Consider the following 18,101-nt stretch of genomic DNA (forward strand, 5'->3'; position numbering starts at 1 on the left):
GGATAAAGAGAATAACCGAATGGAGCCCCATAGGAAGGAAGAAAAGAGGACGACCCCGAAAATCCTGGAGGAACGAAGTAGACGACGCCATGAGTAATAGAGGCCTAAACGATGGAGAATGGGACAACAGAGAGAGATGGAAACGGTTGAGCGAGGGAAGGCAGTGAATACTGTAGAATCCCTGAATATATATATATATATATATATATATATATATATATATATATATATGTGAAGAAAGAAAACAACAACATACCACAAGAAATACCATATGTAAAGGGCTTATCAGAAAAATTAAAAAGGATAGGAAATAAATCACAAAAACATTAAAAACAACCAAAAAACTGAGATCTATTCTGTCCAAAACCAAACACATCAACACACAAGAAGTATCAAAGAACTGCATCTATACAATGCCATATGAATGCAACAATTTCTATGTGGAAAATCCCGCAAGATCAACTGTTTTAAAACAACAGCTAAAAACTAATTTCATCTGCAAGCTGTTTACAATCAGTTTAAAACCGTAATAAAACCCATTAGCAGAATGTAGCAGACTTTGGTTGCCAATACTAAAAGAATAAGGCAACAACAAGAACATATCAACATTTAAAGGAAGTCGTAGACATCATCTACACTTGTACCCAATACATATGCAACACACATTACACAAACAAATAATCAACGTTAAACACAATTTCTATAAACCAATAAAACACCCAAAAACAATCAAAATTTGATATTTCGGGGGTAAACACACCACCTCCAGATTTTGTCTCAACCACAAGAAGGTCATTGTCTACAACATCGAGACCAAGTAGATCAACCATCAATTTTGAAAAACATAACCTACAAACAATAACTTGTTGGTTATAAATTTTCATTTTTTGTAACAATAAGTTTTGAAAATGATTTCCGGAGTGGAAATCGAAACGTCAAACGTTATTTTCAGAACAATCAATGTGGCTTAACTCCATATAAACATAATATTTAACAAATCTCATAATTAAATAAAAAGCAGAAACACGACGTGTAAGATGTATTGGTTAAAAATCGTTTAAATATGATTTAAGCAGATATACAATTATTATGTGGTTTATATAGATGCTTTCAAATCATTTGATGGCGTGGGCACCTTTTATAGTAGACAATCTTATTAAATTAAATTATTTTTTTTATTTCTGCAACTACTTGTTAAGTTTTTTATACAAAAAAAATTGTATGGATTTTGTGCCACAGTATATTAGAAACTATTAACTGTAAAAATACAATAAAATATACCCAGCAAAACTTCCCAAAGAATTTTGATAATTTCTATTTGTAGAGATTTAATAGAAGTATCGAATTTCATCCGGAACAGGCAAGAGCACAATGATTAGCACAATACCAAAGATTTTGGCTTCCGCATTATGTGTAGTTTTTGTGCTCTCCGTGTTCCCTTACACCTATGTTAAGTGGCTGTTGTGTCATGCGACATCCCAACTACATATTAAAGCAGTACTGTCAGTGGCGTGTCTTCTTGTAGATCTAAATTTATTACTTAGCTATTTACAATTAACTTTATTTCCTTTAATCATCTATTTTGTTGAAGGTATCTAAATTAACGACAATTATTGTATTCTCTTATTTCTTTTATACGTTATACGTCTATTTTATTACTACAAATATATGTTTATTGATATGCCCAGATTAAAGATGCTTATCCGACGAACTAGAACAACTGTAGAAAATTATCAGACAAAGAGAAGATCGAAGACGAAGAGCAATAGAAAAGAAAAGGAAAAGGAGAGAAAAATATAAAAGAAAAAACGAAACCACTTAAATAAGGAACTTAAATATATAAGAAACCTTAACAGAGAGCAAGAATTCAGAGCATTACAGATGAACAAATATTAAACCAGAAAAAAGGAAGGTATTTAGTCATAAAATCTGATAAAGAAAGATTGACAAAAACTGTTAAAATGTCACTCAATACAGTACCTATTTACCAATAACTGTGATATCGTTTTTGATCATGCAAAGCTAAATAACATCAAAATCCAAAGTATTCTTTTATTTTTATTTAAGCTTAATCTTCAAACACCTTTAAGAATTACTTCACAACCCAACAGAAGGTTTGAGAGCAGAAATTGGAGAGACATCACTTAAATATGCGTTGGCGGCTAATTCTAATCCAAACAATCCAACTAAATATGATATTTATATTCACTGATCGTTTTAAAAACTTATATACACGGTCGAACAACTAATAGAAAAAAGAATAGCCAAAAATAGATCCGTCCATCTGGCTTTTGTTGATCTTAAGAAGGCATATGACTCAATACCTAGAACCAAGCTATGGGAATCAATGGAAGACATCGAAGTTCCACGAAGATTAATAAACGCTGTAAAAGCACTCTACAAGAATAACGAAGTAGCTATCAAAGCGGGCAATAGAATATGCAGTCCATTTAAGACGACAAAGGGACTACTACAGGGTTGCTCCACATCCCCCACCCTGTTCAAAATATTCCTGGAAAAAACCCTGAAACCATGGAAAAGAAAGTGCGAAGGAATGGGTATACCAGTAGAGAACGAATATCTATATACGCTAAGTTTTGCCGACGACCAAATAGTGATTGCACAAGACGAGGATGACCTCAGTTTTATGATGAGAAAACTGGAGCAGGAATATACAAAGAATGGGATGGAAATAAACCTAAAGAAAACTGAATACCTAACAACGGAGAATACAGAAATAAAACAGCTGGAACAGCAGGAAGGTAAACAAATCAAAGGAACAGACAAGTATAAGTATTTAGGTTTCATAATATCAAACAAAGGAACAACGGAGGAAGATATAAAAAATAGACTAGGACAAACAAGAGACTGCATACGAAAATTGAACCCGGCACTGGAATAAGAACATCAGCATGAAAACAAAGAAAAAAATATATAATACCATGACAAGAAGTATCCTCACTTATGGGTGTGAAAATTGGACAATAAATAAGAAAACCAAAAACAAAATAAGAGCAACAGAGATGGAATTCCTAAGGAGAAGCTGCAGAGTAACAAAAAGAGATAGAATAAATAACATGGAGATTAAGAGGAGAATGGGAATGAACTCCGACATAATAGACTACATCGAACAGAAGAGGTTAACCTGGTACGGACATGTCAGAAGAGCAGATCAAAATCGGTGGATAAATAGAATAACAGAGTGGAGCCCGATAGGAAAAAGAAAGAGAGGCAGACCCCGAAGATCTTTCAGAGATGAAGTGGACGAAGCAATGAGTAGAAGAAACCTACAGGAAGGGGACTGTCTAAACAGGAAAAATTGGAGAAAACGGTTGAGTGAAGGAATATAGTGAAAACTGTGAAAATCCTTGTATATATATACTGAAAATAGGAATGTGAAACCACTATTCTACGAAAGAGTTAGGCAAACTATTATGAATTTACAAATTCCGATACCAAATACCTATTCCAACTTCATAGGAATTCCGCCTACTTGGACAATAATCAGTCCTCAATCCGACACATCCTTATCCGACACATCCCAATATCTTTAGAAAGAACAATACACCCTACTCCTTAATAAAAAATACCTTCATCAAAAAAACTTACAAAACTTCTATCACGAATACACAGATACATCTAAAACATCTACTGAAGTTGGGGCAGCTGTCGTTACTTCATACGTATAAACTAATCCTTAAGCTGCATAAATACCGGCGAGCTATATGCCATCTACCAAGCTCTCATTCATATTAGCTCCGGTAATATATCCAAAGCTCTTATAATTACCGATTCCCTCAGTTCCATCAATAACATTAACCAGGTTTACACAAGACATCCAATTGCTCTCCTAATTAAAAAAGAATTAGCTACCATACAAAACTGCCACCATACTGTGCAATTTCTATGGGTTCCTTCACAGATTGGACTTCAAGGGAACAAAGAAGCAGACCGCATTGTCCAACAAGCAAGAAACAGTGAAACCGCGAGTGAAGTGAGAAATGTAGTGCTAAATGACTTAAAATCATTTGTTAAAGTAAAGGTTGAAAATTTGTGGTAAAACCAAACGAACAGTTCAACTTCAAAACTTCGCGAAGTGAAAACATATGTCTTCTTCTTAGAGTGCCATATCCCTACGGAACGTCGGCGACTACCATGCTTATAATATTTTTATACTGATCTCGGTCTTGCGCTACGTGTAGCAATTGGTCCGCTGTCAAACCTGTCCACTGCCGCAAATTCCTCAACCAAGAGAGTTTCTTCCGTCCTATCCATTTCTTTCCTTCGATTTTACCGTTGAGAATTAGCCGAAGGAACTCATATCTTGGTCCTCTGATTATATGTCCAAGATATTCTAGTTTACGCCTCTTAATAATATTTAATAGAGTTCGTTGATGTCCCATTCTTCGAAGAACTTCTTCGTTTCTGGTTCTGCTAGTCCATGGAATTTTTAGTATCCTTCGATACAACCACATCTCAAACGCCTCGATTTTATTCATGATATCGGCGTTTAAAGTCCAAGTTTCACATCCATACAAAAGTACAGACCACACGTAACATCTTGTAAACTTTTCACGGATTTCCAAATTTAATGAGTTATTGGATAATAGAGGCTTGAATTTTTGAAATGAGTTTCTTGCCTGTTCAATTCTACATCGAATTTCGAAGGATGGATCTAGATTTTGGGTAATCCAACATCCAAGGTATTTGAATCTCTGAACTCTCTGCAGCGGTTGTTGGTTTAATATCAGTTGGGTTGCGCCGATATCCACTTTACTGGTCACCATGTATTTAGTTTTATCAATATTTATCGACAGTCCCCAATTTGTGCATTCCATGTCAACTCTATTGATTAGCTCCTGCAGATCGTCGATGTTTTCAGCTAGAATCACAGTATCGTCGGCGTACCGTATATTGTTAATTATTTCTCCTCCTATGATAATTCCTTTTTGATCTTTTAAAGCTTCCCTAAATAGATTCTCAGAATACACGTTAAAGAGGGTGAGAGATAGTATACAGCCTTGTCTTACGCCTCGTTCAATACTGATTGGCTTTGATTCTCTGTTGTTGGTATTAATAATGGCTGTTTGGTTCCAGTAAAGTTTGGCAATAAGTTTAATGTCTTTCTCATCTAGTTGGATGCTCTGCAAGGTGGTAATTAGTCTGGTATGCTGAACGCGATCAAATGCCTTTTCAAAATCAATGAAGCACATATATACGGGTTTTCTTACCTCCCAACATCGTTGAAGGAGTGTTTGCATAGAAAATAGTGCTTCTCTAGTTCCAAGGCATCTCCGGAACCCGAACTGCTCTTGACTAATTATTTCTTCGCACTTGTTGTTAATTCAATTTAGAAGAATATGCAACAGTATTTTAATGGCATGGCTCATTAAACTAATGAGTCTACAGTCGCTATATTTCTTAACGTTTGGTTTCTTAGGTAGAGGAATAAAGATCGATTTTAACCAGTCCGATGGAATTTCACTGGTATCATATATTTGATTGAAAAGTACACTGAGTTCTTTTATATTGTCATTTGAGAGTAATGTTAGCCATTCGCTGTATATTTGATCTGGTCCACTGGCTTTGTTGTTTTTGGCTTGGTGTATGGCTTTTTCCACTTCACCTTTTAAGATTGATGGTCCTGTATTTGCACTTAAGTTAGGTAGTGATCCTCGATCATCCTTAAATAATGCTTTAATGTAGTTTTCCCATTCCCCTATTACTTCGTCTTCTGATCTGGTCCACTGGCTTTGTTGTTTTTGGCTTGGTGTATGGCTTTTTCCACTTCACCTTTTAAGATTGATGGTCCTGTATTTGCACTTAAGTTAGGTAGTGATCCTCGATCATCCTTAAATAATGCTTTAATGTAGTTTTCCCATTCCCCTATTACTTCGTCTTCTAGGGATAGTGCATGACCTTCATTATTCGTTAATGTTATGGGTGTATTTCTTTTGTGTACTGTAACTTCTTTTATTTTCTTATGTGTGTTAAATTCGTCATGTTTTCGTTGCAATTCTTCTAGTTCCTCACATTTTGCTTGCATCCATAACTCTTTGGCTTCCTTGATTTTTCTTCGAATCAAAAACATATGTAAAACCGTGGAAATATCAAATTTCCAACAGGGCTCATTAAGTCGTTCTTACTCGACTGTGACAATTGTAATATTCCACTCAGTCTTAAGCATGTCTTTGCAGAGTGTCCAAGATACCAGTTGCAAAGACAGACCAACCATATCATCGGATCAACCAGTGAAATCTTAGGAGAAAAATGTAAAATTCAACAATTGGTTAAATTCCTTAAAGACATTAATATACTTAATAAAATTTAAGATTTATAAGTATATTATCTCATGTATATGTTCATGTCGGTAATAACCTCAGAGGTTGATGCGACAATGTTTGTAAATAAAAAAATTACTTCACAAAGAATTGTATCATGATACATATCTTCTACAAGCAAAAAACAACAACCTTATATAATCTATTTAGTGCTGGTAGTAAGGAATATTATTAAATGTCTCAAGAACAACAGGTTTCGAGGACTCGACGATATTATCATGTTTATAAAATAATTGTCAGAGTCTGGAACAAAGGACAAATGCCAAAAAACTAGTACACTGACAATATCTATAATAAAAAGAGATATATCAGATTGTAAAAATTGTAGATGTATAACTGTATTGAACACACTGTAAAAGATATTCTCCAACACTGAATACAGTCCAACAATATGGGTCTAGAGTCTAAACTAAGATTTCCCCATGACTAGTGATAATTTCACAGCGAAGAAAATAAAACAAACGGACTAGGAGTCAAAAAGCTAAACGAATAATATATGAGATATTCATTCTAGAAATTCTGACATAATAAAATATTTGAACGAAAATTCGGAAGAATCATACTTAGCTCTACACAGACAAAAAAATAGTAGATGGCAGTAATATCATTTATAAAAATAGGTAGATTAACATGGATGAAATGCCTGTTAATATGAAAACGAACCTATTCTAAAAATGTTCCCTATTATAAATGCGTGTGGGAAATAGTAATAGATATAAACTAGTGAAAATGAACTGGAACAACTGGAGAAACAGACTAGGTCAATGCCTAGTATCTCCTATAATGGCGATAGTCATATAGTCGATAACATTTTCATTTAAGTAAATTTTCCTAAAAAATATTTATTGAATATCCACCTTCGCCAAAATAGGCGAAAATATCCTCATACAAAAATGTTAACAATAACCGTTACACGAACCTTTTGCAGTCTTTTGCAATAGTTTCATCCAGATTTTTGTTAGTACGTTTCTAGTCCTTTCTTATCGCACGAGAAGCTAGTGAATGGATGGCCACTTCCGACAGTGCCTCCCATACTGGGAAAAGGTGAATAAGCTATAACTATCGCCTGGTGCCCGGACTTGAGCCAGCTTTATTCTTTACTTAGTTATGCTCACTCACGGAAATTAGCGACCTGGCTATTTATGAAGACGCTTTAATACAAGTTCTCACGGCTGAGTGATATCTTGAGATAACTTGATTGTGCCTCATTCTGCTTTTAGTATTTGTTTAATTTCTTTTTCCGCGTATTACACCCATTACCTTTTTTTGTGGTATTTAACTGTAAATGTGGTTAAGATTGTTTTTCGTTTATTATGTTATATACCCTAGATATCTTCAAATTTAATGTATGTATTTTGTTACAGTGTACTATTTAGTAACAAATTATTTGTGGTTTGTTATCTCATCTCTGTTGCATTATTGGCATAGCTGGAAATTGCAATATCTAACTATTTAAATTACATTTCCTGTTTGTGTATTCATAATAATAATAATTTCGCAACTGATGGGTTAAGCTGATGTTGTAATACATTTAATTTAGTTTGCAGAAGTGGTCGTGTTTAATGTAATTGAGTATATAGATTTTATACATTATTATATATATATATATATATATATATATATATATATATATATGTATATATATATATATATATATATATATATATATATATATATATTTAAAATATTAAATCTTTTAGCAAAAGCTGCTATCGCTTTGTTGAATTAAATGGCCACAGGCCAAGGAGCACAAATTCGTTAAGCTTCCCGTACTCGAATCGGTCTCACTACCATTCGGTATTATTTGATACCGATTCGAGCCTGGGAAGTTTAATGAATTTGTTCTCCTAGGCCATATACTTGGCCATTTAATTCAACAAAGCGATAGCAGATTTTACTAAAAGGTTTAATCTTTTACAAATTTCGTATACTGCCGTTCTTAGCAAAATATATATCCGCATATGCTAAAATTAAGAAAACTTAATTGGGCTCGAAAATTAGATCTAGAGAGTTTATATTAGATGATTATTTAAGAAAAGTACAGTATTTACAATCCCAAATATATATTCTGAAGGAAATATTAAACCTAGTGTCTAGGAAAATATGCGTGGAACTAAGAAAGAACCCCGCAACCACAACATTACTTAAATAAAAATAAAACCCCGCATAGTTGACGGAGCCTGCAGTTACTGTGTTTATTCCAAGGAATACACAATCACCGTGTTTTTTTTCTACTTAATTGGCGCGATTTATCAATTTAATTTCTTCTCAACTTGTGGATGGTGAGGTATTTGTTAGTTTGTGTCTGAAAATTTGATTAAGAAACAACGTACATTTCAGATACCTCAACCAGACACATCAACGACCCTTAAAGTCTCTGTTGACTTACAAAAACTCATGCTGTTACCAAGGATCGATATATTTAAGAAAGCAATATTTACCCAAAGAATATTGACATTCAATAAAAGCTTTATACTCCTGGGTAAAGGAAAAAATAAAAAACTTTTGCATATCTATGGCATGACGGTATTGCTGGACAGAGAAAAGAAGAAATAATTAGCTCATATAATGCTTTCTTTTTTACATTACAGGGATATTGAACATTTTGTTCTTTGGGTTGATAACTGCTCAGGTCAAAATAAAAATTGGTGTTTTTTATCTTTTGTTGTATATACTGTAAATTGCTCAAGATATTTTTATTAAGTATTTCAAACCAGGACACTTCACCATGCGAACTTCATGTCCACCGATACTATCTTAAAAAAAAAACAAAAAAAACCTACGATTTTAACGACTTTGAGGCAACTGTTGGAAATGCAAATTAAAATAAAGATTGCAATAAAAACAATGCAGTATACAGGTTTTTTTAAGTGGCAAGATTTGGGGTCACAATCAATAATTAAAAAAATAGAGCCTCGTACATACTTGGCGAAAATAACAGAAATTGTTGCCAACATGGGATCATTTTCTCTAAAATGGATTTTCTTCAAAATAAAGTTTTAAATAAAAAACTTCCCAGTCCTCAGGCATTTATATCTCCATGTGGAGTACCAAAAAATAAAAAAGAAACCCTTATTAAAAATCTCAAAACCATAATGCCTTCAAATAGATTACAACTTTGGCAAACCCGAATTAATAAGATAATTTCTTACTATATTTAATTTTTTTTCTTTTATATTCAGTTTTGTTTGTTAGGGTTTATCCCGTCTAATAAATGTGGTTTTTTATTAAATATATAGTTTTAATAAATTACTCAAAAGCTTATTTTGTTGTTTAATTATATTTTCTTTAACATTATGCTAAGAAAAAACACCACATAAACATAATATCCGTAGATGCTCTAATTTTACTTAGAAATTCCTAATATTACTTACAGTTTTTTCCCAGTATCTGCCATAGTAAGCATAAAATTAGGATAAACTACTGCTTTTTTTTAAACATAGTTTATTTACAAATTTATTGATATAAAGTAAAATCTTTCTAACCTCATTGTTGTAACAATTTTCGCACTTTTTAAAAGTTGCAGATTCTTTGAAGTCAATTTACTCATTATTATAATTACTGCAGATGCTGTGCATGTGGTCAAGTTTTAGGAGACATTCGTTGGCTAACCACTGCAGTGGTCAAGTTTTAGGAGACATTCGTTGGAATGTCTCCGATGCATATTTTTTCATAAACTTACGCCTACATAACTCTTTGGTTAGGTTTTTCTTCTTCATTGTAATAGTGATTTTTGTATTTATGTACATACTTTTGATTACTTTAATGATATGCTTTGGATATCCTCGTTTTCCATTAATTTGTTTAATAACGAACATATTGTCGTTAATAGACTTGATTTTTGGAAACCTTGTGCTTCTCCTCAGAAATAGCTTCTATAATATTTCTTAATCTATTTATTTAGCGTATGACATTTATAACATTACAATAAACAGAGTTAAATTAATTAAATTAAATGTATATAAAAAACATATTCATATCTAATTTCTAGGGAATTGATCGATTGGAATTTCATTTATCCAATCCAGGCACTAATCAAGGTCAGAATCGAACTTTTTCCTGTTTGCTCGTATAAAGTCCCATCTAGGTATTTAATTTGACTTGATTTGCAGAATTTGTACGTCCAGCTCTACAATGACTGGGCGATGGTGGCTGTGTGGAAAGTCTGGGGGAATACTTCTTGTGGTTAGTATTACAGTCACTTGACACAAAACATAGTTAACCATAGGTCAACATAGGTTATACCTCTATAATTTTGCAATTGCAGCAGTTGCTTTTTTTAAATTTTCGACATTGATTTATAAGATGTACCTATCATTTTTAAATTTAGCAAGATAGCAAGCCACTTTTATTTCTTCTAACTCCTTCTTGGTTTACAGCTTTAGCTCTTCCATTATTTAATGTTTTGATGGTCTCCATAAGTTGTTGCATTGTTATGTGATCATTGTGTATCATCCTGAGCTATAATATAGTTCTCTATAATGTTACGTCCTTTTTTGTTTAATAATATAACCTTTTTCTCTTTTACTCATTTGTTTTATCATTTTGTAAGACTGTTTGCTGATCTTCCGATCTTCTTGTACATATATTTCTTTTTTCTCTATTTATTTTGCAAATAGTTGCGATAAACGTGTTATGACTAAATTATGCATTGTTCACTTTTGCAATTTATGAATTATATTTAGTCTGGTAGATTGGTAAGATCAATTAATTTAGGCTACCATTATTGTGTGATATCAGATTCTTTGTCTCCCTTTACCAAATTAATATTTGCATTTCTTTTTATCTAAACAACGTTAGGTTTTTCAATTTGTGATAAAATAGTACACTAAAAATAATACCAGCGCAGAGATAAACCGCAGAATTTGCATAGCCAACAAATGAGATCAATCTCTTTAAATTTAAAGAACAATATCTTTAAATCCCCAATTATATCGAGAAATACAAAAATAAAACTCTACAAACCAATAATACGCCCAGTCCTAACATATGGTTCAGAGATCTGGACTCTAACAAAAAGTAATGAAAAAATGTTAGGATGTTTTTAAAGAAAAGTACTAAGGCGAATTTATGAAGTAGTGAATGACAATGGAGTGTGGAGAAGACGTTACAACTTCGAACCTTATAGATTATACCAGGAACCAGTGTAACGTTATAAACGTCACATCTTTATTAATTTATATTTAAATAATTATTTTATTTTAATTTCTTTATTAATTCCTTTTCCTTCAGATTCGTTTTTACTATTTTTTCTTTAAAAAGTAGTTGGCGCCCTCTGTCTTTCTTTTCTCTCTCTTTCTGTCCCGTAGGATAAATATTCACCCTCTCTCTTTCTCTCCCGTAGACTAAATATTCTGTTCTATGTTGATAGAAGAGCTAATTCCATCGTAGGCATACGTCCCATGTCATCTATACAAACTTCACCTTAGACTCCCTTCTGTCAATCAACTTTTCTAACGTAGTGGGAATATAATTTCTTGCCTGTTTCTGAAATTTATAAAAGAAGGCAAAAATTATTATAAGCTTCATTTTATGGTCTGCAGAATTATCTTGGGTTTATTGAAGATTTTATTGGCTGAAAGGAGAATTTATTGGATAATTTATGGAATAACTGCAGCTGTCAGGAGGACCTAATCACCTAATTGGGACCAATTGGAACCACATACGTCTAATATGGAACAACTGCAGCTCAGGAGGACCTAACTATCTAATTGGGAGAACACACAATCACCCATCGAAGCCATAAGTATCGCCAAATTTGTTTATTGTAAAGCCTTGGCAGGGTCGATTGTTTTTTTTTATTTTTAATAAATATGATTAGTTAAATAATTGTTTTATTTGCTATCAGCTAAGGGTTCATGGTTTAATTCCTAGTTTAAGACAAGACGAACTCACACTTGAGATACTGAGCTAGGTGAAACATAGACGATAAGCTCCCATGGTTGATTGAGATATTATTTTTATAATAGTATTTCAATTCTCTTTGGTAGTTTTATCGTTACACCAGATATCGTAAAACATATTAAGATAGGACGTCTGAGGTGGACAGGGCATGTAATGCGGATGAAACAAAATGAGCCAGCTAGAAAAACGCTTCTTGATAAACTCATTGATCAGAGAAGAAGAGGAAGACCCAGAACAAGGTTCCTTCAACATCTATGAAGAGATGAGAAATATGGGAATACGTGGGAATATATGGAAATACATGGGAATAAGGAGGAAGGCGATGGATAGGGACGACTGGTGAGAAATTCTTGAGGAGGCTAGGACCCATGCAGGGTTGTAAAGCCGATATGATGATGATGATGATGATAATATAAGTGTTATAACATAATAATATCAATTGTATTATGACTATTACGTCTAGATTATTTTCTATTATTATCCACCTTGTGTATTAGGATTTATTGAGTAGAAATGTTATTTGTACATTTTTTTTTATTGATTAAAATAAATAAATTTTCTTGGTCTACTATATGACCAAGAAACGCTGTATTACTAAAACATAATAAAGTGCTAAATTAACAATTTAAACTTTTATTAATTTTTTAAAAGACGCCAAACACTCATCTAGGTGTCCGAGTGCGCGCCACTGGTATAACCTGAGAACTGAGCATAAGCCTCTATTGAGAAATAATGAAGCATAAGGGCTTTCCTCGACCTTATCTTCTTTGTCAAATAGGACCAGAATCGTGAACGGTGGATCGATTTAAAAATGTTTTGACCACAAGAGATGCCAAGCTTTGTGCGTGTAGGAGCTTTGGGATTTTTCGGATAATAGACCATATTCAAGTCTTTATGTCAGAATAAATGTAATCCTATATTGGTTGAACGACGGTTTTACAGGCTTCTTTGTACAACTACAATGCTTTCGAGTCAAAACATTTAATTTTATTGAGTCGTTTCGGGTGATTTTATGCCGTTTACAGTATTTACCTATTTTTATATATTTTGGGTACAATACAGTGATATCGTACAATGTTGTGTAAGCTGGCGTTTCGGCTATTAAAAGGTAGCAAAACAATCGGCTCAGATATTTCAACGATTTCCCTTTTTCAGCGCAAATTATAATTATTAGTACTAAAAATAAATCAAAAAACTCAGGCAGACGGAAGTTTTCCGGATAACTTCTTTTAGTAGCTTTATTATTATTGGTGCAGAAACTTATATTAGACAATTCTCGTAACGCTACCCATTCGTCGAATGAAAGTTATGTCTCCGCATTAAATAAAACCAAAACAGATCTTAACAAAATATCGAATTCATGATTCAGAAAACTTTCAGAACAAATATTATATACTCGTATTATATACAGCGTGTAAATCAGTACAAAAAGTGCTGCTGCACAAGTGAAAAGTATTCCACATAACTTCAATTTATAAAAGGTTTATAAATTTGACTATTACAATAAAGACATATAAGTAACTATCAGTCTTAGTCTGCTATATAAAAGAATTTTGCGAGATCTAATTGACCTTGATTATTAAATATATATGAAAAAAGTAGAAGCGCAGTCACTCTTTAAATAATATGACATATTATAACGAACATTTATTGCTTGAAGTAGTTAATAGAAAACGATGAAATGGAATTTCACCTTATTTAAAATTATATTTCTAAATATTTACAATTAAACATAGGTCAGTTAATTTAAACTGCTTTATTCTAAGGTGTATCATTAATAAGCCCTTTGTATTACACGCATATTGCACATTACCTTTTGAAATAATCAGATAAACTGTACCAACCACCTGAAAATATGCAATACACATTACAGAGTAAAGTTGAGTTGACTTTTGAAGATATACTGGCAGATTCAATCAATACTGAGTGACAACGCTAAAATTGCATTCTGTACATCTCTAATTGATTTAAAATTGATCTAATTAATACAATATATTTGTTATTTGCATAGTTTTATAATTATTTAGTTTTATAATTATATGAGATATTGATTTTATTTCAGGTCTTGCCCAATTCAAAAATTCCTTTAGTTCCTCCGGTCCTGGTTCATGTTTATCAGGTAAGTTGTTGAACTTTTGTTAATGTATTAAATTAAAACAATTATTTACAAAATAAGAATAATAACCTAGAGAATATTATATCTATAACATTAAGAGATAGTTTAGTATAAACAGATTTTTACTAAGCTGATCATTCGGCTTATTTGAAAGAATCTAGCTTTTATGGAAGCAAATTCTTAAAGGAGATGAAGCGTAAAGAAAAGAGGAAGGAAGGAAGGGAAGATATTCTAAGAGTTTGATAAGATATACTTTTAATATTATTTGAATCTTACAATATGATCCAAGATGTTTTTTTTTTAATTTCTTCCTTTCTTATATTGTTCAATAGAGAAACTCTTCAGGACCTTCGTAGGAAATCTGTTTACATTTCCATTGATGGAAGAAGAACTTGTAATGGGAGTACGTGTGTACGAATCGTTAACAGGGCGTAGCGATGCACATCGTTATAAGGTTTCGCTCCTGTCGAAGATTGGAAATCATTCTGGCAATTATAGTTTTGTTGTTTACGCGCCTGAATAGTTAACTGAACTGCATCCAAACCATTCACGGAGATTGCGTAGCCACAAGATTTAACATCTTTCTACGCTTCTTCTGCCTTTGACATTGCCCTGCATTATATTCCTTAATAGATCTTTTTTTTCATTTTTCATAATGTGCCCCAAGTTTCTGATTTTTTATGGAATTTAAACCATGGATTTCCAATTGGATTGGATTCAAATGGAATGTGCAATTAAACAGGAGAAATTTTTCTGGCATCAAGATTCTTGAACTCCTTCTTTTATTTTTCTTATAGTCGATAGTGTCAGTGTCTAAGGATTTGGAAGCGCGCCAAAACATAATATACAGATAATATGCTACTTATTTTTCAAATAATTTTGAACTCACTTCATGCGCAGCTGCAGCTGGTTGTAATGGTTGTCCAGCTTCAATTTCCCCAATACAAATACCAAGGTGTACAAGGAGTCTTCTCCGTTTTCTTTTCCTACTCTTGGAACGTTGTTCTCCTCTATAAACATATCCTATACGTACCTCTAGAGTGTTTGGGTGTACACTTTAAACAGAGGTGAAGGGAGACCCAAACCAATCTTTAAAGACATTTTTGAACGGTTTGCAGATTGATTCCATTGACACTAACGTTTAGATTGTAATAAGCTTGTAAGTCTCTGCTGAAAACTATCGTTATTCTTTTTATGTTATCTAGTTCCAATCCCCCAAGTAGTGAGCCTCTATAAATGTATTTAGAAGTATTTTCTCCTCTTCAGACTGAGACTTTTGTGTCAAGAAAATATCTTCTGACGCCGAAATATCGCTTGACAATTGAGGACTTTCTATTGAGCTGTTACTTACGCAGGATTCACTAGTTTCAATAGTATTACGACATTCTGTAAAGATCGCCGCCGAATGTTTTACTAAAATATACCACCTTAAAATAAAAAAAGTTCTCTAGGATGTGTTGATTCACACTCGAAGTTAAAATATAGTCAACGTTGTATTTTGCTTGTAGTTAAGAAAGTATCTCTTTCAGGGATTTATTAGTGAGCAATATCCCTTTTTGAAATGGAATAAGTCCTTTATGTTTATCAACCCGCAATAAATTGACCATTTCTGACATTTCATCCAGTAGACCTGATTGCTTACCTAAATCTGTACAGTATGCATTTAGTGTTGGAGAATTGGCAACGAACTTACATCGAGAATTTAATAGATCAAACGAATCATTAAATAGCTGAACAATTACAGCAGCTTCTTTCCAGTAACTATCTTTTGACAAAAGTCCATTTTCTCCAGCATAACTAATAGCTTTTGCTACAGAATTTGACAATAATTGAACTGCAGGTCTCACACTTTGCCTCATAGAGTCTTTTAAACAGGGATGACGTAGTGTCGATTTATGCGCAATTGTCAATTCTGAAGTTGATATATTTAGTAGTAGTTCAAAGTAATCCTTGTTGATTATTTTATTGCCAATAAAATACCATGATCAATTACATGATTTCGGGCAAGTTTAATCAAATGTGGTGGATCTGCAAAAACAAAAATATTTAAAGACTTATCCAGGGGTGATTAATTTGTAAAAACAATTCATTTACCACACGATGCACAAATACATCTACCGGGACAGGGAATCCTACATCTCGAACACCGTAGTACCCTGTACTGTTGCTTCGCAGGTGACGTCATGCGCGTCGGAGTACACATTTCTATTCCTTGAGTAGCATACCGGTATTTGTGTGTCGTGGGTATTGTCCACGGTTACACGATATAAGTACTATGTATCAAAGAATTTATTCCATTTGGCTGATACACACTGTATATAAATATGAAAGTATACAAAATTTTTGTGTTTAAAACGATCTAGATACCTTAGAAAACATTTCCGATATTATTTACATTTCATAGACATTAAATAAAAGCTTCATATTTTACTTTTTTGTGTTCATCGTGTATATTAGCTATTCCAGGCGTGACAAAAATAATTATTTATCATTCGAGAGCTTGACCATCTGTTTTGCATACAATTGCCAAACTATTTTGACTTTTTTTAGATCAATCATGTCATTGTTAAGCACCGATCTTGTAAAAAAACCAGCGTTAATGATGAAATTCTCGTAAAGCACATCGCATTTGCCCCTTCGACAAACACATTACACGTACCATTAAATTCATAGTATAATAGATCGTTGCGTTGTAATCGCCACTTGCTACACATACAACATTAAAATTTCGATCTATCACATTACCGACCCGTTAAACGGTACATTATTCACGACCAAAAGGACAATACCAGCCTGCTAGCGTTGGGGTGGCTCTTAATTTGATTATTTCTTTCTCTTAAAGTCTGTAACTTAATAAAATATGCAGATACAAATTTTATTTGGATCGCTTCGCGGTCATTTATCATCATAAAAGGATAAAAGGATGCCATAAAAAACTAAGTACATGTCAGTTATTAGTTTTTTTGTTGCTGGAATGGTGCCTAATTGAATATGTTGACATAATTTTATTAATAATTGATTACGAAAAATATTTAGTAGTGACAGTACAAAGTATATAACAGTATGAACTTTACAAAAAAAAATTATATAAAATAAAAAAGGATATTCAGTCAAAGGATATGTCATTCATCCTTGTATGTGTATGTACGTTGTTTTCTTTCCGATAATAACCATTTTTGTCCTTTATTTGGTCTGATCATAGCTAGATATTTTATCAGCAACGACGCGACGTTATATTATTTTTATCCCTACTCTTCTTCTACTAATGTGTTCAAAGAATTTTCAAAGTTCAAAGAGAGCTTTTTCTTCTCTGGAGATTTAAAAATTAAATATAATTTGAATAAATATATTTATTTATTTAAAAAATAAAAATTATTCATTCAGATTAATTATAAATTTTTGTTCCTATTAATTATCATCATCATCATCTTGGTGCTAATGCCCTTAGAGGGCCTCGACCTTCTCAAGCTTTCTACGCCATTCTGTTCTGTCCCTTGCTTGCATCTTCCAGTTGCCGACTCCGATCTTCTCGGCATCTTGTGTTACCCCGTCCATCCACCTCAGCTTTGGTCTACCCCGTCTTCTCATTCCCACGGGTTGTGCTGTTAGAATATTTTTTATCGTGTTCGATTCAGGGCCCGGGCTACATGTCCTGCCCACTGCAGGCGGTTTCGCTTAATTATAGTGGTAATATCTTTACCAAAAAACGTATGCTTATAGATATTCTGCAGTTCAAAGTT

General features: G+C 33.0%; 1 protein-coding gene across 1 annotated transcript in view; it reads left to right on the plus strand.

Moving 5' to 3' along the window:
• LOC140437714 (uncharacterized) overlaps positions 1–18,101 on the plus strand; it is a 312,507-nt gene that overhangs the window by 73,963 nt on the left and 220,443 nt on the right. The window contains exon 2 of the mRNA XM_072527378.1: positions 14,308–14,364. Coding sequence (XP_072383479.1) covers positions 14,308–14,364 — 57 coding nt within the window. The remainder of the gene's footprint in view (positions 1–14,307; positions 14,365–18,101) is intronic.

Source organism: Diabrotica undecimpunctata, chromosome 3 (genome assembly GCF_040954645.1).
Source record: "Diabrotica undecimpunctata isolate CICGRU chromosome 3, icDiaUnde3, whole genome shotgun sequence".
In the NCBI taxonomy this organism is placed as follows: domain Eukaryota; kingdom Metazoa; phylum Arthropoda; class Insecta; order Coleoptera; family Chrysomelidae; genus Diabrotica; species Diabrotica undecimpunctata.